Raw genomic sequence first — 23999 nt, forward strand, 5'->3', positions numbered from 1 at the left:
TGTTATTCATCATTAGCTTTAAATGGAGCTTTTAGGTATGCACCTGTCTAAGCCCGGAATAAACTGGTTTCCAGATTTTACAATGTTAAAAAACTGTCTGACAACTCACCAACTAACAAATGAAAAAAGAAAAATATTGCGCTGTTTGTTATATTTTACATTGAAAGTCAGTGTGTGGGATTTAAAATGTCTTTACTTTAACGCCGTCTGGTAGCATTGGGACCGAACTGACCCAGAGATAGTGAAAAAAAGGAACAAAAGCAGGATCTTAGTTTTTAGAAACAAAAACTAGTGCCCAATCACAAAATCCCACATAAAATAAATACCAGTATCAACGTGTAGACTAAATTGTTTTGCTTGTCCTCTTATCCTTGTGCTTTTTGTCAAAGTCAGTGTGTGTCAGATGCATCATTCTTATCCATAAAACGAGCTTTATCTCCAACCAGACTATTTCGGGGGGCTTTTTATTTTGAAATCCACTTTTTTTGAGATTTTCGTCATTCGTCTCATCATACGTGAACCAGCAGAGAGCGCAAATGTGTTGAGAGAGAGAGAGAGGGAGAGAGAGAGAGAGAGAAGCCAGGGCGCCTGATGGAAGGATGCTCTGCCAGGTGTCGGCTGCAGCATCAGCACCACTCCACCTCCTCCTGTCCACAGCATCTCTCTATCTCTCTTTCTCTCTCTCTCTCTCTCTCTCTCTCTTTCTCTCTCCCTCTCTCTGAGAGTGGAAAGACACGCATGTGTTTCGTTTTGCAACTCAGCTGCCTTTGACCGACATTCTCAAATGAATCAACTCTAGAGAAACCTGAAGGTAAGTCGAACAACTGAAGACAACCCTCCTAGTGTTTGCTGTTTTGTTTCTGTAACGATGCTTCGGAGTCGGTCATCGGGTTTCTTGAAGAAGTGTCGCACGCATTTTGCTTGGAGGATTCGGGTCTCGGTGCCGACTCGGTTCGCGCAGCAATCTAAGCCAAATACAGATCGGAAGGCTTACTTTTCGCATGGATGGTGCAGTGCAGCATGTGGGGGAATTTGTGTTTCTGCATCAACAACAAAAAGGCTGTAATATTGAAGTTGACCCGCAGATCGTAGCTACACTGGATGTGGAGCAGTAGGCTTAAAGGAGAGCATAGCGTGCCGCGGTTGGAGAGAGAGAGAGAGGGCAGACAGCGAAGAGCAGGTTGCTGTGATGGATGGAGCAGGTCAAGTCTCTGTGGGTGATGCTAATGATCAGACATAGATTATCCAGGCTTTAGCTCTGACTCCAACCATGATCCACTGCACTGAGAGGTGACAATAAAGATACTTCCAAGAAATTTGAATTCCTTTTGTAAGAATTTGTATTTGTTAGTTGTGGGCATCGGATTGTAGCTTATACTATAATAATTTCTGGTGTCAGGAAAAGAGGAACAAAAGCAAAGCCCAGTCCTTAAATGCCACGGGATATCATTTGCTCTACAGTTGTGTTATAGGCTAGTGTTGTTAGGCTGACTCAGGCCTTAGCCATTTAATAGAAGTGTTTTTATGAATGATAAATATAATAAAGATAAACCTTGTTCAGAGATTGATCATAAAATCAAAGAAATATAGTTTGCACGATTCTTCACAGATTAGTGTTTCATTTTGTAAAATACTTCCATTTTATTCCAGTTTGATCTTCTCCACATTTACACCACCAGACCTCACCTCTAGTCTTTATCGTCTAACTCCTGCTTTAGTTACTTTTGCAACAATTCCCGTGATCTCAGCCTCACCTTTAGGCTTCGTAAAGGGGAGGCGGGAGAGGAAAGACACGAAGGAATGGATCAAACAAAGGTGAGAAGATCGATGCCATGTCTTTCACACTCAGCTGTCTTTTATTTTGATTGATCCGTGTCTGATGATCAGGTTGTCCTTGAGACCGTGCAGGTGGATGTTTCCCTGTCTTTCTTCGGGTGTATAACTTGTGACTTAAATTGTTCAGCTTTGCAACTGTGTGAGGGTTCACAGTACACCGTTTAGCATTCGGCTGAACTGCCCAGACATGTGGTCATTAGATTCTACCCTGTGCATAAAATACTTGCGAAAAGTGTGTTTTGTGTTTGTCAAGTGAGGTTGACTGCTGCTATTATCGATCCCAATATCGGAGACTTCCCGCGTCGATGGATTTCTCAGTCCGTCTTGCTAAATCTTGCCAATCCCTCCTAGTCCTGTTAATGTGGACGTTGACTCTGAATCAAAGCAGGGCGGCAGAGCCTGTGGCCTTGGCTGTAGCTGCTGTTCCAGATGCTGGTGCATGTGTGATTGATTCATCACATCTGACCTCTGCAATGTCTGAACAGCGATCAATTTAGCAGATCTCTGCCAGGAAAGCCTCTTGCAGCAGTGTGTGTTTGTGTGTGTGACTGCATGCATGTGTGTGTTTTGTTGAAGTGCTTGGCCTCAGGTGCCCATGTATGTGTGTGTGTGTTTCTGCAGGTAAGACAATGTGTCACAAAGCTTGAGTGTAGTACACCGGTGCAACCAGCAAGGTCATTTTATAGGACAGAACAGAGGAGAAGACGGAGGAGGGGGGCAATAGAGATGATATGTGAAGGAGAGAGAGAAGTATGTCAGTATGCCTCTTTTTTTTTTTTTAGGCCTATGTGTATTCCCAATGAGTCTTTTTTATAAGCTCATATTATTTCTTTTTCTTTTTAATTTAAACAAAAGTATTGTGCTTTTGATACCACAGTGGAACATGTTTTGTAGAAGTAGTTAAATGTGTGTTTGTGAGTGTGCGTGTGTGTGTGGGTGCATGGGGGTGGATTCAGTGGGAATGAAGTGTCAACACACATGCAAACACACATTCTCAAATCCACGCTGTCTTTGTCTACAAGGTGGCAATGAGGTTGTTGTAGCTCCTCCCCTGCAGTCACAGCCAGGACATCAGAGGGTGAATGGAGAGGCATGCCTTGGCTTATGACACACTCGCACACACAAACGAACACACACACGCACACACACAAACACACATGTCCCCATTCTGTGGGGAGTCAACATGAAAGACCTTTTTCTTGTGTGTGTGTGCATGTGCATCCATTTGCTGAATTTATGCAGTCAGTTTAACAGAAGTACTTTTTTATTCCTTTACAATTTTTTGTATAATTTAAATATTTGACAGCGAGCTACAGCCCTTATGAAGCAAATACATGCTAATCTATAAATGAAGCTAAAACAAGTGTGTGTAGCAGTGTTTTTAGGACAGAGCTGTAAAGTGCTTTACTTTACTTGACTGTAAAAAGCCACAGAATGATTCTTTATTTATGGTACTTCTCCAGACTGTCCATTTACATTCTTTTTAAACCTCATCCATGTTCCCAAAAGTAAACTTATATGTCAGAAAGACAACATACTGTATGTGAACCCAAAAACTGAGCTTCTTTCCTCTGGAGTTCTTTGCCCCGTCCTGTACTCTCTCATCTTCCTTTGTCCAATGTTTGAACACATCCCATCTTTTTCATACACACACACTGCCACTCATTACAATCATTACCATACATTTTTTGCACATCATCACCACCCCAAAAAAAACCTCAGCTCGCTCTATTCTTTGCTCACCTCTCAATGATCCTTTGCCAGTTTTCCCTCCCCCACACCCCTGGGTTTTGCACATTACACATGCATACACACTCACTCCTTGCAATACGAACTAAATCCCCCACACACCCCCATTCTTCTCTACTCCCTCATCGCTCTCTGCAACATTTCTATTATAATTTTTTCCTAAAAGAAACAGAAGTGACTCAGCCCGTCTAAGTTGCACTCTGCTTTTCTTTGTCTGGGCTGCCTCACCTTCCCAGCTTTATGTCTGACTGTGTATGTCTGTGTGTGTTTGTGTGAGCATATGCCGACTTCCTCACAGTCCCACAGAGAATTCCACTATGATTACATTCCTCGTTGACGTGAACTCTTTTTCTTTCCTCTTTGTCCCCTCACACAGTTTTACCCACCAGCCATGCAAGAGTTAATTTTTCGCTGCGACAGGAGTGAGGGTAGTGGGTGGAGGGGCTTTGCTAATAACAATGCAGTGCAACCAGCAACCAGCGTGGACAGACACCGTTTTTCTACTCTCCTACTCCATTCCACCCCTGTCTATATTTTAACTGTAGGGCTCAATGAACCAATGCACCCAAGTCTAATGTCTTCCTCGTCCTGATTCTCTCCCACTGACTGTAGCAGTCATTGTATTTCTAATCACATTAATCTCATTTCCAGCTTCTCATTGCTTTTTGTTCCCAACTCATCTTATTCCCCTTGTCATTTCTCTTTTCATTTCCTGTACATTTGTCTTCCATTTATCCATGTCAAGTACAATTCATCCTCATAGGCTGCGTACCAAATCAAAACCAGTCGGCAAAAGCTCGACAATGTCTGATTTACTGGAGACTTATTCCCAGTACTTGCCAAAAGCAACACTTACGAAATAAGAATTAAGGAGATTTTTCATCAGGAAATATGTTTTTGCAAGCCACATTTTCTCCCATTGAGAAGCTGTCTCTTTGACACTGCCTGAGTGTGTGTATTTGTGTGTGTAGGTATGTGCGAAAGCATTCTTTGAGCTCACGTAAAACAGTCTTAGTTTAGGATTTGAATGTTCACCCGGGATGTTCTGTTTTACTTTTTTTAGTACAGCTTGTCATATTTTCAGCTGTGTGAATAACAGAGACAGACCTTGTGTGTGAATGTGCGTTGATGGATGGATGTGTAAACACATGCCTCTATTTTTCATTTTGCTTTAGCTAATAAATCCTATTAGCAGCATATTGTGATTTTTTGACAATTACATGCCGACATGCCTGCGCCCAATTCAGAAATAAATCAGCTTTTATTGCAGATGATCTGATTTTCTCATTCTCCTTATTCAGTTAGGTATGACCACCCACTCTGACCTGAGATCCTGCAGAAATCCTGTTACAGTCCCCCCTCGCAATATAGAATGACTCCCTCTGGGGTACAAAAAGGCATCCGACTGTGTGTATGTGGGAGTGGAGTGGGAGAGAGAGACAGAGAGGGGGCGAGAGAGGAGGGATTATTTGGGCAGATGTAGTCTGCTGATGTGCCGTACATATAAGAGTGAAAATTGGAATGATCACTTTGCCCTGCCCTAATTAACTCTGTATTATTAAGGGGGAAGAGGAGCTGGAGGAGGGAGGGAGAGGAGGAAGAGATAAAGACATTGTGGATAAGGAGCTGCTCTGTTGTTGTTTTCTTGATGCACATCTATACAAAAAGTGCAGAGCAACCAAAGGATACTGGATATTTCTGCTTCACTGTTTTCTGTGATGGTTATCACGTTGCTATGCATAGTGAGTTATTGCTTGGTTCACACACAAACACTCAGGCACAGTTTAGTGAATCACCACTTTCTGTCTACAGGGTGTCTGTTGTGTCTTCTGTGAGTGTTTAGCTTATTTCAGTGCCATTTCTGTCTGTTGTGTCTCCGACAGGGATAGGAGGAGAAGGAATGGATGACTAAAGCTTAGCTTTTTTTTCTGAATAGACTTTCTCACTAAGCTTTATCCTGCTGGATGATTGTATGTGAATAGAATACAAAGTACAAGAAGAAGAGTATACTGTCCTGGATTTCTTTTTTTCAAAATGGACAAGAGGAGGATTTGGGTGTGTGGAGCATTTGTCGGTTTATTTTTGAATGTACTTTCACAGAAAACAACATTTCTAACACAATACAGGAGAGTGTACAAGGACATGCAATGATGATGTCATTAGACATCAATTACATGCTTGCAAAGAGCATGTGCTGTGTTAAAAGGATTGGAGTTTACGGATAACTGCTACACTGCATTTTAATGTAAATTCTGCACTGAATCTAATTATGTCATGTGCTGACACTCAGGAGTCATAAATTATGGTCATTCACACATCGCCGCTCTGTTCATTTTTGTTCCCGCCTTCTCTTTTGCAGAAGTATGTGTGTGTGTAAATATGGAAGAAAAAGAGATCGCACAGGAGAAACGTGTGTGTCGTTGGGGTTCCCCTGGGACCAGTGAGCTATAAAACCTGTCTGCTCTCCAGTGGGGGAGGAGAAGAATAAAGCAAAGTGCCAAAGACAAATGGCTTCTGTAATCGCCACATGTGCTACTGGACCGACAACAAAGACGCTGAGAGTGTGCCTATGCGTGTGTTGAAGTGTGTGTCTGTGCAGGGGAGTGTGTTTGTGGGAGAATCAATGCGCTCATATACACATACAGTCTTTATGTTGTCACATGTCTACACATGCTTTGGAAAATGCAAACCAACTGACTGACACAAGAAAAGGAGTTGTGTGTTACACGTCCTACCTGGCTTGACCTTATAGGCTCATTTAGATAAAGATGTATTTGATTCTGCTGCAAGCGCTACAACATGTTTCTCTGCAATACATCTCTGTGAAGCACTGAACTTTGATCCACTGAATAAAAATAAGATTCTTCTGAGAAGTCTGAGATCAGATGTCTGAGTGTCCCTTAGATCAAGTAAGTGATACATGGTTCAAGGCAGCTGTCTAAAAAAGCACAGCCTTACATACAAAATAAAAGCTACCTTTGTAGTGTAATTTTTTTATTTTTTATTATATATAATACATCTCAAAAGATAGACTCTGGAAAGAGAAAAAGTGAGACAGTCCCCTGCGCTTTAAAAAAAATGCTGGCTACCTTCCATTCAGCAAAATTAAGAAATACAAATCCTCCCCCTTACCTGACCCCTTCTCCCCTACCAATAATTTCCGTACAGTCCCTAAGAGGGAAACAAGGATAGGAAAGGCCACTTGTATGGGTAGCTCTTAGAGTCTGGGCTTACTCCTATCTTGGCTACCTGCAGAAAAAAAAGTATGAAATTGATAAAATAAAAGAAGATATGTTACCATCATGGAAGTAATTTAATGCTCATTAGCAAAATATGTGGTAAAGGAATCCCAATGATTACTTCACTCTGCACTCCTAGGCTTATATCCGAAAGTCACTTCAGAAAGGGGCTTTATAGCTCGTATTATAGAGGTTGAAATGATGTTTTCCCTTCCATCAGCCTAATTATAAAGCAGTGGCTCTGCTGCGTCAACTCTCTTCCTCTTTGTATCCATCTGCATGTCTCATCACTCCCACCTTCTGTCTGTCTCGCTTTTCACCCACACAGACCTGCTCACATTCAGAGAAGAAAAAGAAAGGAGGATGGGGAAGGCCTTTCTCTTTTCCAATTCTACTCCACAATATTTTGTATTTCTCCATTTCCAGTCCCTTTATAATGTGTATATATAATGACTTCTCAACTCGTCCTTTCCCAACTTCTGAGATGATGCAGCACTTGATAGGTTAAGGACCACAAATTCCAGTCCTTTACTGAATTTGAACACCGCTGAGATACGGTCTTATCTTTGTCTCATCCTCTCATCGCTTCAGCAATCCATCTATCTACCCTCTTGCAAGGAAAGGATTTCCCTATGTGAGCAGTATGTACCTGGTGGGGGGAAAACCTATTCTACTGTGTGCATTTTGTGTGCACTACATGTTACCGTGGCTGCAAATAGCTTTATCCATGGCTGAGTATTCACTGTTATCCCACATTACTTTGCTAGACATTTGCATGGAAACCTGTTGGTTTAAACCATTTAAGTATTTCACACTAAGTGAAACTTGACATGTTATGTTGTATTAACACAGAGTAGTGAGTGTATGCAGTAGACTGGAGCGTGCCTATGTTCCCACAGCCCTATGTTACCACAGACCTATGTTCCCACATGTCTACAATTCTTTTCAAAATTTGCCCCTATGTTCCTACATTTCTAAGATTCTTTTTCAAAATTACGCCCTATGATCCTACATTTCTAAGATTTCTTTTAAATTAGGCCCTATGTTCCTACATTTCCATTTTCATAAATTTGTATAATAATAATTTTAAGAAAAATCTTAGAAATGTGGGAACACAGAGTAGACAAATAAAATAAGCATGTTAAAGGTGCAATAATATATTTACTGTATTAAATCCAAAAATGACCACAATATGTCACTGCAATACTTCTTTTCTGACAACAATGCTAAATTCAACATTTTATCCTAAAATGTTTTTTCATAGTTCTGTGACGGAAAATCTGTTAGTGTTTCAGCCTGTGTGTGTTGTCATCAACTGGCCAGTTTGACAGCCAGGCTGGGTTGCCAGATACATACCTGTGAAAACCCAAACTCAGCGAGCTACAGCTAAAGTACAGCCAGTGGAAGCAGCAAACAAACGGACTTGATCAACGGAGATAGATTCTACCCGACCTAAACCAACTCAGTTTCTAAACAGTTGCGTGACCAGAGACTTAACAAACCCCAGGTAAATGTTAGAGCTGTAGCTGACTGAAAGATGGAGACAGATTAGAGCCCAAAAGGATGCCGAGCACAAATCATTGTAAATCTTTGCACTGTATGGAAAGTCTTACTCAGTTGATTTAGTTATAACAAGTTGCAATATGATTGCTGACCCTTCAAATACAGTCACTACCCAGATACTGATAGTATGAGCACCCGGGTCTTGGAGATAAACATGAACACTAAATCATACAAAATTAAAACCCAGATAACAAACCCCAAACAGCAACAGAACACTATTAAAACACACTTTAACTATGACAGAAACCATTGAGAACATATTGTTTTCTTCCTCTGAGCCTATGCACAGATTCAGCACAAAACAGTTCAAATGACCCCACCCCTCCCTTACATTCTTAAATGTCCAATGTGTGGGAATTTCTCCCATCTAGCATTGGTATCATATATCACAATCTTCTTTCTCGTGCCATGCAGTTCAAACTACGTATAACAGCTACGTTAGCCTTCACGCTTCAAAAAGCCAAGATGTCATCGTCTTCATCCAGCTTTACCTCAGGCGATCAGGTCCGTTCGTTTCATTTTTATTAATTTTCAAAATTCTATCTAAAGATTTGGAGAGTACTACAGACTGTCTTGTTGATGTTAGCAATGTTTCCTTTAAACTCGTTGGGGCCGGGAAGCGACAAAACCAATTAGCAGCACCTGTGAGTTTATTACGTGACAGCGAAAACGCGAAAGGCGGAGCAGTGTCTCCTGTAAGTAACTTACCCGTTAATCTATTTCAAGATGGAGCATGAATATGGAGCCTCTAATCCAGTTCATGCAAATGCAAATGTTAAATTTCAAGCCAATAGGAATACTTGGAACTGATGGTGGTGGTAAATACTCATGAAAAAGATAAGTTTATGAACGGGCAACACTGATTTTGATAATGAACAACAGCAAACCTTACACACTGGACCTTCAATAGGATCTATGCATACTTAAGCGGATTATTACAAACAATTAATGTGGTTTAGTAATTAATGTGTTTTTTAACAAAACCTGAAAGAATAAGTAGAGAAAATTAACTAAATCTAGGTTTACAGTGTTGGTGTGAGTTCCCATGTGAATGCGTTGCACAGCAGAATGTATGCATGAGCTGAGAGTGTAAAAGCACGAAGCTGACCTTCAGGACAGCCCATCTCTTTCTAACGTTGACCTTTTTTTCCTGATGGAAGACGCAGGGGTCAGGACATGTATTTTCCAATTCCCAGGGATATAGTATTGCCATGACAACAAAAGAATGGCAGTTTTTTTTTTCTGCTGCTCGGATTCCCAGAGTAGTTTAGAACAAGAAGTTACACCAACTCTGTGAAACAAAGCCTACCTTCATTACTTATTCCATCCCAGATCAACTTGCATATTTGGAGAAATAATATCAGTCTTTTCATATCTGGAATATAGGTCTTTGAAACATTTAAATTCTGAAAAAAGGTCACTCTATCATCAGAAGATTGATTCATTGTGGATAATTGGTAAAGGGATAAATTAGCTGCTATATTTGATTGGAAGACTGTTGGCAACTGTGTATAAACAACTCATGTACCCCATGTGCTTACCCTCTTTAATGCAGTGTCTCCTTTGCTAATAAAAGAAGAAGAAGGGGCTTGATTATCAAAGATGTTCATATTTGTTACACTCGTTATTGCATAATTCATATTACAGTTAAAGGAAAACATCGACCCCTCACCAACACTTCCAAGTGATCCTTTTTACTTTTCACGTTCATGTCACCAACATAAGGCAGTGCGACAGCAGACAGAACTAAAAAAACAAACAATTCAAACAAATGTCTTCCAAAGCATCACAGGATGCAGCAGATTTTTTAATGTTTTTTATCATCACAACAGGTCATTTTATTCAAATAGTCAGGCAGGTTCTTTTGTTCTCTCTTTGATCATGTTTAGGGTTTTGCCAGATTAGGTTTGTCTATCTCTGCTGCTAGGTAATGTGTAGCCTATTGTAGTTCATTCACTGTGACCAAGTTTAGCACTCAGCCTCCCAAGACTGCTGTCATCAGCACAACCTCTGGTACTACATCAGTGCCATAATTGATCTGCCACCATGTCCTCTCAGAGAATTCCCTTAACTCTGTCTCTCTCCCTCTCCGATTCCTCTCCTACCTCCCCTCTTTGAATTGGGATTTATAATTAGCCAATTATTGGATTGTTTGCCCCAGCCAAGGGTAAATGTTAGCAGTGTTCACAGAGAATGTGAAAGACAGTGTGCAGATTATAATACATGTTGTTTGTTTATTAGTCAACCACAATGAATTTTTCCTCTGCCTCTCTGCAATCATTGATCCCAACCAGAAGTTTACCAGTAACGGAAAGTAATGCTTATTTTGACCAATATCTATCATCTGATCATTTCTTTAAATATTATACAGTGGCAAGTGAACATGTACAGTATGTAAGAGTGTTAAAAGTTTAGATGTTTGGTTGAAATGTTTTTTTGAATTGTAATGCAAAACAACCTTCTTTTAACAGACTCTTTAGGAAACTACGTCCAAATGTCTTCTAAGATTGCCTTCAGGAACATGAATCATCTCCTTGAATAGTGTATTTGGACAAACTGTACTTCTGCACCCGATTAGAGCAGCATCAGATGTGTCGCAGACTTTGAGAGTTTTCTTCCTAGCAGTTCAATCAGTTTAGTGCCACTAGACACATGGAGAAGGCACCTGCTAATGAATACACACTCCCCAACTGCACATATAATTAGGGTGGGAGTTCTATTTGAAACTGGAAACTACTCAAATATTCACAGTAATGGTTTGAAGGTCTACATATACAATGTTCACTTTTTACACAGAAAAGATGATTGCAAATAACGTTGGTCTATATTAGTTATGTGTATGATGTAGGAAATAGGCTATGTTTTACAAACAAATAAACAAGAGATGCTTGCTGTTCAAATGGAGTCCATTAATATTCTGCAGTTTTAATGTGTCTGGTTCAAGGCAGAAGAAGAATTCCTCACAGAGCTTTTGCATAATTATGAAGAGAATGAGATGTGAAGAGACACCCAGAAGTCTTTCCTCAGAGAGCAAAAACACAACAGAGTCATTTGATGTTGTTAGAGCAGAGTCACCAAAGTTTCGTTGATGTGTGTTTATTTTGAGTTTTTTTTTTTTAAATACTGCCGTGATTAAACTATCCTGCAACAACAGCTATATATGTGAATATTTACTGTGTACATATCTTTGCCCTCCCTGCCATCTGCGCATCTATTAACTGTACATGTTACAGTTGGTTACTTTAAATGGTGTCTACTCAGACAAACAACAATCCCAGTTTTCTGTACATCCTGCAGAACCTAGCCTTTAAATGAGGCGGGATGTGCTGTTGCTCTGTACAATCCAATCGTGGCATTAGCTAAATCAGCCATATGGCATGTTAAAGAGTACATGCTGAGAGAATGTGTTAACAACCCTGCCGGGATCAGACCTACAGTATGGATTTATCCCTCCTGAGCTGGTGTTTTTACTCAACACCCACACATAATGTTCACGCTTTTCACATTGGTAACATGCATACACTTCTTATTAGTTTCTATGTTTCTATGTATATTCTATTACCCTTTAATCATAATGTTAGTGCAGATGTTTTCACCCTATCCTCATTCTGCCTTCTATTTTTCAATGTCCCTTGAGGAACAAAGCTCATTACAAAACACTTTGCACCCTTCTCTCTCTTCCTCCTTGCCTGTCTTCATCCAACACCCCAGGGGTTATTCCACTTACATACAAACAGTCTGTAGCCCTCAGCTATCTGCCACTTCTCTCTTTACTTATATCTTGTTATTCTGCACTACACAATGATAGTTTGATAATTGCATCCCTATTGTGGGTTCTGTACTAATCTTGCTGGTTACAACACGGACATTATCACTATATAAAATGACTACTACTATTACTAAATGTATAAGATGCAAATGCTTTCAAAGATAGTTCCAAGACTTGTTCTCTTCCTGTTGTGCTTCCAGTGTCTTTTTGTCCCATGGGCAGCCAGTAAAGAGCACAAGATTGTGGGCTCTGCACAGTTGATTTCAGGAAATTGCTGCACCTTAAGTGCCTCTATGTGGGAAAAAGTATTTTCTATGTGGGAAAAAAGACTGAATGGGTTCTGCAGAAGTGGTTGAATATTCTTACAGTTTCCCTTGTTGTCTTTTATTTCAGATTAAACCATCCTCTATTTCCACAAAAAGCCATCAAATCCAACTTTGTTAACTCACAGTAATTGCCAGATAAGTGGCGAGTTGAAGTAAAAAAGGTTCCATGAGATGACATTTTGTCCTTGGAATAATCACCTGAAGGGCCATCATCATTCAGACCCTGAAGAGGAGAGACAGAGAGAGAAGAAACACTTTTTAACTCTATAGATGGCCTCAACAGCCTGCTGGTGTCTTTGAGTGTGCCAGAATAATCGGTCCGACATGAGCATTCCAACTGGTTTTCAAGAACTGAGGGTCAATGTTGATAGAGGAGAAAAGATTGGCAATAAAAGCCAAATTCGGTTTCCCCAATCTGGAGATGATAATGCCAATCAAGTAGCTGTAATTGGTGATCAAGAAGGAAGAGGATTGATAGAGGATACAGGTTACAGCACAACCTCCATCCCTCCATTGGTCTCACAGAGTGAATCCCCCAACAAGATAGTGATCTGGGGCTCTGGGCAGCAATGTTTGGAGCCTGAGCTCAGAGAGTTTGAGCTTTTGGAGTGTCAGGAGATACATACATTCTTAGGAAACAGGGATAAGGAGGTGGAGGATGAGGAGGAGGATAACGATGGAGTAAGTATGAGGGATGGAAAGGATGAAGGCCCCATGTCCATTTCCTCAAGCTCAACTGCCAGCTCTGCTTCGACCGGTGTGAGGAGAAATGACAATGACAACAACAAAGTGGAGAGCATGATACAGAGGGGAAAAGAGGGGCAGAAAAGGATTGCCTGTCATAGCACAGAAGAGCTAGACACATGTGTGACAGACTCAATAGAGAAACGGGACACCAGGTCAGGCAGAGACAGGGAGAGACGAAGGGGAGGTCTAAAGGAATCCAAGTCTGAGACAAATGTGTTTATCTCCAGTCTGTCAGCTGTCTCCTTCAGCGGGAGCCTTTCAAGCGCTCTGGATAGCAGCCGAGAAGTGCAGTCTTTCATCCCTCTGTCCAACTCCAAGATCAACCCTTATCCCAATACAACCAACACTACCTCAGATCAGACCAGAAGAGGGGCAGGCCCTGTAGATGCCAGCCAGAACTCCCCACCACTGCATCCTCAGGAGAAACGTGGCAGTTTCCAATACCACAGCCAAGATCAGAGACAGGAGGAGGGAAGTCATCATCGTAATGGATTGGCCTCTGATGGGGGGCTGGGCCAAAGGAGGAAGGCCGGATTTGAGGAGAGGGTGTTGCCACCACGACGGCAACAGCTCGTCAGACCCCTCTGTCAGACAGAGGTTGGAGGAGCAAGGAGCTTAGCAGAGCCCAATGCTCATCAAGCTGAGACAGAGCAACCTTCTTCCCCAAACCCCTTTCCAGATTCACAGAGTACTGGGTCAAACAGAAAGTTTACGAAATCGTCTTTACGTGAGCCATCAGATTTCTCCAACCTGTACAAAGCACATGGACTATTACAGCCCAGGCAGCCCAACCAGGCAGCCCAGAGGGAGGCTCTACCTGTGGAAAAACATTCTGCTCCAACTGCATGGCGTAATTCGAGTCCTTCAAATCCTTCCACTTTTGAGAAGAAAGCCCAGACTCAGCTAACGTACAGAAGGAATTGCTCTAGTCCCAACAGGACGGAGGCTGATTCTAGGTCATCCACTCCTCCCCACTCCCCTCTCAGGACACCCCAGGGTTCACCACGCAGCCAACCTTCCATGTACCTCGTTTCCAGGAATGTCCCTGGAGTGGTCAGACACATCCCGTCAGGATGCAACTCTGCTATAATGACATCAGCTCAGGGCTATGGCAACAGTTGCATGAGAGCACCAGTCAAAACAAATATAAGCACAAGTGGAATCCCTAAAGCACCTCTTAACAACCAGCAGAGCTCTGACAACAACCCCAGCCCCAAAGAGAGCTCCCCATCACCTAAACTTAAACCTAAAGGAGTTCGGCCCAAAATCATTACATGCGTTCGAAAGAATCCTCAGTTTAAGCCTCAGGCTGCTGACGGACCTTATCAGGTATCCTCTCTACCATCAAGGTTGTCAGCATACACACATGGCCAGACACCCACTTCCTTCAGAGACACCTCTAAAGACCCCTGCAAGCCTGATGCAGAAACCAGAGGGGCCCCAGTGCTCAGTGCCTCCAATCTGCTTTATGACAAGTACCGCCAAGAGATGCAGACAAACATCTTCCCATCAGGAATGCTGAGCAGGAGTATCAGGACCCCTGGACACACAAACACCGTCCCCCCGGCACACACACACAGCCACACGGCACCCTCGAAATTGCGTAGCAACATCTTCGGGGCACCATCAGAGGTTAGTATTACGTATAGCCTTTTCTGTAAGTATCTGACTTCAAGTCCTTTATTTTAAATTTTTAGTTGTAAGAATGAAGCCTGAATTCTGACTTTTATTATGGTTTGGAATTGTGGTTATTCTCATTTAACAAAAGATAGTTTCTATCGTGCTGGAATTTAGCTATCACAGCACATTCACACAAACGGCAAAAAAAGATAGGATTATGATGTTTTCCATATCAGCAGGAGATAATAACTTTATGGATCACATTGTATTATATACATTAAGTAGAAAGACCCTCTTCTGTTAATTGTGTTGATTCTGCATACCAGTTTCACCAGCTGAAGTCCATAATTCTATCCCACACTAAACTATGTATAATTGATCACAGATCTTCAGCATTTTACACCCACTCTCTCAGGAGCTGCTCATTTTCACTTCAAAAGCATCCCTTATTGATTTTGATTTAATAGCTGTATTTGGCATTCACATTCATACAGCTTCAAACACCAACATGTGGAAATAAATAGTTAATGCATTTTGAAGTACAAAGCCCACAGGGACAAGAGGATTCACAGCGCTTTATGTGTCACTGCACGCATGTTAGCATTTTGTCCAGTACACGGGCCGCTAAGAGAAAACACAAATTATGCTTGTGATGTTAAACAGCTCATGTTTTAGGTGCTCACTGTCCCTGCACGATGATTTTTTTTACTCACAGCATACACCATAGCTGTGGAAACAAGGAATCATTCTTGTTATCAATTTTTATCTAATGCACATTTATCAGCCCTATAATTGTATCACAATGTTTTGCTTGGTTCTTCTGGAATGTTTAATGACAGACTTACGTTTACATGGATACAATGATTTATGTCAAATATAATTATGGTTTGGCTAATTGTGGGGTGCAGCATATGTGTTGCTGCTCAATTTGTGTACACTATCACAGTGAAAATATATAATATTTTAACATGTCATGGCAGCCAGACTTTGAATGCGGACGCCAGCAGAAAAAACCCAAAAGGTGCCCTTCACATGACACACTCTATTTATATCTGTGAAAGCTGAAAGGGGTTTTACATAGCACAGTCATAGCAAACGCGTGCATGTATCAACCAAGAATTTCCCCCATATTATCATAATTGACATTAACTTTGACCCTTTGATTGACACACTTAATTTTTCTTTTCCGATTCAGGTGCCCAGGGTTCATACTTTTTGATAATAGTATATTTAAGTTCATTTCATTATTTTGATCTCTAGGTGGGAAGATCTGCCAGTTTTAAAGGTAGTGCTGCTGAGGAGGCGCTGCTGTCACGGACGGCCGCTCAGGCCGGAGGGAGCGGCAGCCTCCTGCGCTCCAGCAGAGGTCTGCGTCTGGGCCTGGGAGCAGTCACCAGGGCGACTACGGGCTCAGCCAAAAGCAGAGGACCTGGTCAAGTTCAGAAGTCAACACTGATCTTTAGCCAGCCAGTCCAACCTGTCAGCCCAGCAAACAGTCAGGAGACCCAAGATAACACAGGTAAGAAATTTCTCTACATTATGTTTCAGAGCATGTTAATATTTCCTTACAGAAAGAATATCAGACGGAGATGGCCTCTTTTTGATTATGTCAAATTATATTTCAGCAACCTAAAATTTGACACACTAGATAGCTACTTTATCTTCTCCTCCTTTGTAGCAATGAGCAGCGGTGGGACTGTTCCCCACCTCATATTGGCCTGAGATGAAGGCTGCTCATTAAAATGCATTCTCTGAGATTCCTTTTGGCTCATCTGATTGGAGGGCTGAGTACTCTGAGGGGACTTTTTCTGATCCAAAAGGCTGCCATCTGCAAAACTAAAAAGAAATCAAGAAATAAAAGCTCACTCACAATTTCTCTTGACACACAACACATTTCTAATTTAGATGATTCAGATTCCACCTCTGGCCGCTGAATATGTATGAAGTATGAAATTTTGCACACGGAGTTCTGCTCTGCCATTTATCACCTCAAATGCATTATGTGATCTTCTCTCTCCCTGAGTGCAATAACCCAGACACACAGTGAAACAAACACAGAGACATACATAGAGTGACACCCATAACCCCTAACTGCACATACAGAATTGATCAGTATAATGTTATGATATGCTACAATAATCCCTATTAATTCATATGTTTGGTGTCTCAGTGCTGTTTGGCCCTAGGAATTACAGGCTTTGAAGTGTGCACCAGTTAATGTTTAAGTAACGTCGGTATCTTTCTGTTTATGTGTCTGCCCTTGTGTTTATAGGTCAAGTTGAATGGATTTCTGTTGTTTTCATTCGTGTCTTTTTCCGTAACCCTTAGGAATGTGCCATTAAGCATTTTTATATTTTCTGTGTCCTTTCCATCACTGTGAATTACAGCTTTTCAGGCTTTTGTGAAGGGAGATCTCACCATCTTTGCATACACATATTATAGTAATTATGCTGTATATAGCAGTCAGAGTACTCTAACTACTCACCTAATTACAGAGCAGGTTTAAACATTCTATTGTTATGATAATGAAGATCCTCAATTTATAGGACAGGACATTTGTGATGTATTGTAACTTCTGCATATTAAAGCTATCATGCTCCTGTCTTCACACTGTGTTTATAGTAGCTCAGCAGATTGCAATGCACTCAAGTATCATATTTAATAATATGCAATTTAACGCTTTGAGGAGGAAACCCATGCAGGTTGAAGCAACTCACCTTGGACTATAATTATAATTTGGCCATAATAGTGCTCATCCCACATGCCCCACTGACTTTTCAGAACACAGTTTACATAATTAATCTCAAGTTTGGATGCTTTTTCTTTTAGTGAACACCAACGGATGCAGATAGTTTTATTTCTCAGGGGTTGTTGAGAGACTGCAGGAAGTGTTTCAAACCTAAGATAAGGGAAAAGGTTTTTTTTCAAATTTATCGAATGGCTGAAGGGAGAAAACTCTAAGAGGGAAAACACCCAGAGTTTTATGATTCAGGATGAGCTTAATGATTCATGATGCATTTTCAAATACACCATTTCATAAATTGTAGCCCCATTTTTGTACTTTTTGAGAGCTGCTTTACTAGGTAGGGTGTATTTTGCAGGTGAAAATATTATAAGAGAAGACAGAAAGAGAGGACAGCCAAAGTCATATGAATAATTTCGTCTTGTGTCTATTTCTTTTTAGATTGTTATGAATAATGTGTATCTTTATTTAGCAGGGGCTTACGTACATTAGATTCAGGCTGATGATGTTTGTCAGGCTCACTTTTCTCCCTCATCTCTGAGAAGGGATGAATGAAGTGGTGGGGGGCCTGAGGGAAATGAGGATATTTATCTTTAATGAGCCTGACCTTCTCACTGTAGAGGAGCGAGCTCCAATCTAATAAAGTGATCACGTGGCACACAGGCAGATATTGAGGAAGGAGGAAAGAGGTGATAAGTGCGAACAGCGCCACTGATGATGCTGGAGGGGAGTTAAACTGGAAACTCTTCTCCCTCTTACTGTCCCATTTTGTCTTTTTCTACCAACAGTGTTTGTATTCCCCCCCTCAGAGTTCTTTCTTTCTTTTGTTGGTGCGGTGGTTACCCTCTAGCATGTACTGGAGCACACAGCTGTGCTAAATACCGTAGTTGAGGAAGAAGGTCTAACTACCTTATCTTTGCAGCCAGCAGGGGATAATGCTCCTCTTCTGCCTAGGATCTAAACATTGTACCCCAGGCTTGGGTAGCCCAGATGGGGCTTCTATCCAAGGATTTTGCCACTGCCCACTGTGTGTAAATGTGTGCAGCCTTGGTTGTTCATGCCTGCACATTTCATCTGTCTTGCTGTTGGAAGCCATTGACTACCGAGAAGGAGGAACGCTCCCCATTGCTCACTGACAATAGCTGCCACTATGGGACTGTGGTTACTGTTTTATCCTCTCTTTCTCTCTTTGATTCCCTGTCTTTTATCTTCCTCTGTAAAAATGCTATCTTTTATCTTCTTCATTTCCCTCTCTTTTTACCCACCTTTTATTTTGTCTTCTGTTTTAAAGTCCATACACCTTAATGATAACAGCAGTGAGAATCATGTATTTTAATAATGAGAAATGACTGATCATGTGAACTCTAAACTCAAGTGCGTGCATCAGAAATATATACCATATGTGTCCTAAATATTGGATGTCATATCAAACGTCATTACAGCGTTGGCATTAGCGAAACAGCTGGCCGCCAGCCTAGTCTGCCAGCACGGCCAGAGCCAAAGGCAGCTGTTAGAAGCTTGTTGTGTGTATTGTTATTATATTTGCTTGCTGTAGCAGTCAGAGTCATGACATAGAAAACTTCCTGGTGCCCAGTGAGGGCTTAGTCAACACGAATGATAAAGGACTCACAGGGGAAGTAAACATTGCAGCCATGCTGAATGTCTTGCATTTTGTTGGGATTTGAAGATCGGTTAATGAGTTTACAGTAGTTACTCAAACACACACTCACCCACACACACAATTTTACTTCTTTATCTTGTGACGCTGTCTTTTCAGCTCCACATGCTGCAGCTCAAACAAACTGATTATGAATGCAATTACCAGATGAGTTGAAAACCAGGAAACGATGAGTTGCTTTGTTAATCATTGTCTGCATACTGTCTGCCTGCTGCTGTATCAGACAGTTTAAGGACACCCCATGTGACAGTATCCATGCTACCTCTTAAATAACTTTCCTTTTTCAAAATGTTGTTGAATAATGGATGACAAAATCATTGAACATGATTCTTGCTTTTCTAACAGATGACCAGGTTTTCACCCATAATGCACCTCCTCCTGCTCCAGCAACAGCCGCTGCCCAACCTCAGGCCATGGCCTCCAGGTCTCTGCTTCCCAAAACAAGCCAGTCGGGCCTGCGCCCACCAGGCTTCAGCTCCAGCCGCCTCCCCGCAGGCCGCCTGGCAGCCTTTGGCTTCGTTAGGAGCTCCAGCGTGTCTTCCGTCTCCTCGGCCCACTCTGTCGAAAGCACACAGAGCGACCCCTGCAGGACAGCTCACCGTAAGGCCACTCATTACAAATCAGTTGACAGCACTGTTAACATTTGTTAGAATGCGCTTTGATGAGTAGTTTGCTATTATCGTCACCTTACTTTTTTTTTCTTCTTTATTGCCTTCCTTTTATGTATTCCCCTCATGGATACAGAATGCATAAACATCCCCCTCCCACATTCATTATGTTACAGTTTGCTTTCTCTTCCTGTGCTCCACCCCGTTAATCTTCAATTTGGATTTTCATTCAAAAGCTCCAGGTCAATAGCAACTGTGGAGCTGCGGTTTTGCAAAGCCCAGTAATTCACAATATAAAGGATGTTTCTGGCAACACACATTGCCAGAACAATTGTCCAATTGTTAGTAGTTGGGTATTATGATTAGACAAAGTGTTGATGCATTCAAGTGTTATTTGGTGTTCAATCATTAATTCATGTGTGCGTGTTTCACACATGATTGACCCACATAGAGGCAATACTATTAATTAACTAAAGTCATTATCATTTAGACTTGATATGTGGAACATGCTCCAGGATGATTGTTAGGATTCATGAGTAAAAGGTGATGATAAGGTGCAATGTTGGTGTGACATTACAGACAAGAAGGCAGGCCGGCTGTTGGTTGGGACCTTATAAAAGTACAAAATATAATAACAATTTTCACAATTTACCACAACAGTGATACTTCCTTAATTCATATACCGAATAAGGCTTGAAAATTCCTCCATTAGACAGCTCAGCTTGTAGCTGACTTTTTAGTCTTGCATGTATGTAAAAAAAAAATAATAACAGAGCACATGATGTCATTCCCTGGACTCATCAGTAATTTAGCAGGCTGTTAACTAGGTCTGTGCTGCAGAATCAGTCAGCATTAGCAGAAATAACAGCGTAGTATGGATACTTACTCATGGAGTACTTACAGTTGTGATTTAAGTGATGTTTGGCAGGCTGGTTGGTTAGTTGGCTGAGTTTGTGATCGCTGCATGTTTTTTTTAGTGTGACCTACATAGGGAATGCTTGCTCTTCCTCTCCCAGTTACAGTTGACGTAAGCACCTCCATCCTCACACACGTCAGGCCCCCCTGTTATGTCATCACTTCTTTCCTTCATCCCCCCCCTTTTGCAGTGTTTTCTCTCTAATATTGGCTGGGAAAAAAACTGAGAAACAGAGAAAAGAGGACTCCCCAGGGTTTCCTCAGCAGAATGTGTTTATTTAAAAAAAGTGGCATAAATGTGGAGATTTTCATAAAAAAACTTCATATCAGATTTCTTTCATACAGGCATAGACATGGATTTCATAATCCATGTCCATGTCCATGTGTCAATTAGCAGAAACTCATCAGAAATACATATAAGAAATATTATTGGTTGAAGTCATTCTTTACATTCCTACTCAAACATGAAAATGCAAGCCATGTTAAGACGTCAGCTGGAGCTTTGGGTAATATAATCAATTGATTATGAAAATAATCATTGGTTGCCGCCTTAGTGTGCAACAATCACAAATGCAATATTCGTCTTTTTCTCCTCTTGTCTTTTGTTATTTTTTGCTCCTCATCAGTTTTTCTTTCGTTCCCTACATTCTAATAGTGGAGCAGATAAGTGCAAAGTTTTAGGGAAATTGTTCACTTGTGGACAAAAGCACCAAAATTGGCACAATTACTCAGTGGGTTGTGCTCTTTCAAAAAAGTATGTTTTTTTGCTACTGCATCATGTCAGCCGTGGCAACCATTTTACTTCCCACCATAGCCAAATCATGTATTTTGCATGATATCATCTGGACAAAACATTGAATTGCATAAAGATGATGTCTGCCGTTATGTGTTAATGTTCAACGATAACTGTGATACCACACACAACATAAATGTATGCCTCTAGACAGCTGTGGCAGCCATTTTTTATTCCGCCATAACCAAATTATTTGTTTTCCATCATATCTCTTGAACCAAACATGATAAATTACAAGAGGTGATATTTACTCCCATGCTTTGATGCTCAAGAGATACAATGATATCATATTCAACATCATAATCTATTTATATCAATAGTTAAACGTCCAATATGTAATACATTTACTGTAATAAATCCAAAAATGACTCCAATGCGTCATCAGATGTTAAGGAAACATGCAAATTTGAAATAGTATCTTTTCTGACAACAATGCTAATGCCAGTATTTTCACCTTTTGTGTTTTGACCTGTGTGTTTTTACCAACAACCCAGTTTGACAGCCAGGCCGGGTTGCCAGATATACCTGTAAAAATCATCTTGGACCATCTTGCCATTATTTGTCGTTATGACATTGTTTTTCAAATTACTAACCGCAAGGGGATAACCACACCAAATTTGGTGCTTGTATCCACTTGTGAATGGTTTTTCTCCTTATCTGCCCCATTATACATGAACAGAATCAGCTGCACATGAGCTCACACATTTCCAACACAATGGATCTTCCACCAACTTGAATTTTCTGTAAAGCATGTTTTTTAATCTCTTCCCCAATTTTAAACTCTTATCTTAAACTAAATTTTAAAAAATCTTAAAAGTTGTGGCATTAGTTCTAGCACTGTGGCAAAACACAACTCTCACTGGATTTACTTTGATGACTTTGTACAATGGTCCAGGCTCAACCATCTGCAGCTGAACATAGCAAAGACCAAGAAGCTGGTGGTGGATTTCAGTAGATCCAAACCACACATGACACCAGTCTCATTTGAAGGGGTCAATGCGGGGGTGGTCAGCACATATAAGAACTTGGGGGTACATGTGGACAACAAACTGGACTGGTCAGCCAACGCAGATGCACTGTATCGTAAAGGGCAGAGTCGGCTCTACTTCTTGAGGAGGCTGCGTCATTTAATGTCCGCAGTAAGCTCCTCTGAATGTTCTACCAGTCAGTCACTGCCAGCGTCCTGTTCTATGCTGTGGTGTGCTGGGGAGGCAGCAATAAGAAGAGAGACGCTGGGAGACTGAACAAGCTGGTAAAGAAAGTTGGCTCTGTTGTTGGCATTGAGCTGGAGTCTCTCATAGCAACTGCGAACAAACGGACCATGAGTAGGATGCTGGCAATCATGGACAATGACCGGCACCCACTACACAGCACATTCATAAAACAGAGGAGCTGTTCAGTGGCCGATTTCTGTCACTGTCATGCTCAACAAACAGGTTGAGGGGGTCCTTTGTTCCCAGGGCCATTCAGCTCTTCAACACAAAACATGGTGGTAGGGGAGAAATATACTTTTCAGCATGATCCTGTCTCTCTCTATTTAGGATTTTCATTTTTCTGTTTCTGTTTTGGTTTAATCCCAGATGCAACTGCAACTTAATCAACAGTGTTGAATTTACCCTTCCCTTTACTCCGGATAACATCTTCAATTTTGCAGTACTTGCAAATAAATCACCTTGCACATATTGATATCAGGAATCAATGAAATGAGATTCTGCTGTAGAATTCTGGCCAAAGCATTCTGGGGACATTTATGTTACCGTGACAAGTGCAATCAACTAAACCCTAAAGATAAATGGAGAAAACATAACAGTGGTCTTGCTTGTTAGCATAGTGTCTATTTACTGTAAGCATCTTCCAATGTTACTGTAACATGTCGATTTACTCCAGTAATGTCACCTGCAGTACAAACCTCTATGCATTTTTCTTTTTAAGTTTGTTATTTTGGGCATTTTAGGCTTTTAATTCCTTAGGACAGATAAAGACATGGAAGGGGAGAGAGAGGTGGGAATGACATGCAGCAAAGGTAGTATTTTTAGCTATAAAAATTGCAATACAAGCTGTAGGTGGTTCCAGAGGAGCTGGATTTTTTTTAAATTACCTGCTTCACCTAGTTTGACATAGGGTCAGCTTCACCAAATATGGCAGAAAGTTAGTTTTATAAGGCTTACCTACTGCACCTTTAAATCTGTGAACACAGACACACACACATACTCACAAAGCACAGAAACACCTGCCAGCGGAACGCGAAAGACTAGAAGTTTTAAAAGCAGTGCCTGCAGCACAATGTTCCACTTCCTGCTGTTGAACTGCTGCTGCTCGGAGCATGGTGAGACCAGAATGAAGGATGATAGACATGAGAGGGAAAAGATTAAGGGCCTTTGATGTTCATTTGTATGTGTGTGTGTGTGTGTGT

The 23999-nt window shown here is 41.2% G+C and overlaps 1 protein-coding gene across 3 annotated transcripts in view; it reads left to right on the forward strand.

Moving 5' to 3' along the window:
- The first annotated feature begins 593 nt into the window (after nucleotides 1–593).
- The window catches only part of mtus2a (microtubule associated tumor suppressor candidate 2a), a 43575-nt gene continuing 20169 nt past the window's right edge, over nucleotides 594–23999 (forward strand). For 2 of the 3 annotated variants that reach the window (XM_034890170.1, XM_034890171.1), the window contains exons 1-4: nucleotides 594–811; nucleotides 12550–14861; nucleotides 16110–16368; nucleotides 19616–19870. In XM_034890170.1, coding sequence (XP_034746061.1) covers nucleotides 12807–14861; nucleotides 16110–16368; nucleotides 19616–19870 — 2569 coding nt within the window. In that variant the 5' untranslated portion in view covers nucleotides 594–811; nucleotides 12550–12806. The remainder of the gene's footprint in view (nucleotides 812–12549; nucleotides 14862–16109; nucleotides 16369–19615; nucleotides 19871–23999) is intronic. The other variant, XM_034890173.1, reaches the window with a different exon arrangement.

Source organism: Etheostoma cragini, chromosome 13 (assembly GCF_013103735.1).
Source record: "Etheostoma cragini isolate CJK2018 chromosome 13, CSU_Ecrag_1.0, whole genome shotgun sequence".
Lineage (NCBI taxonomy): Eukaryota > Metazoa > Chordata > Actinopteri > Perciformes > Percidae > Etheostoma > Etheostoma cragini.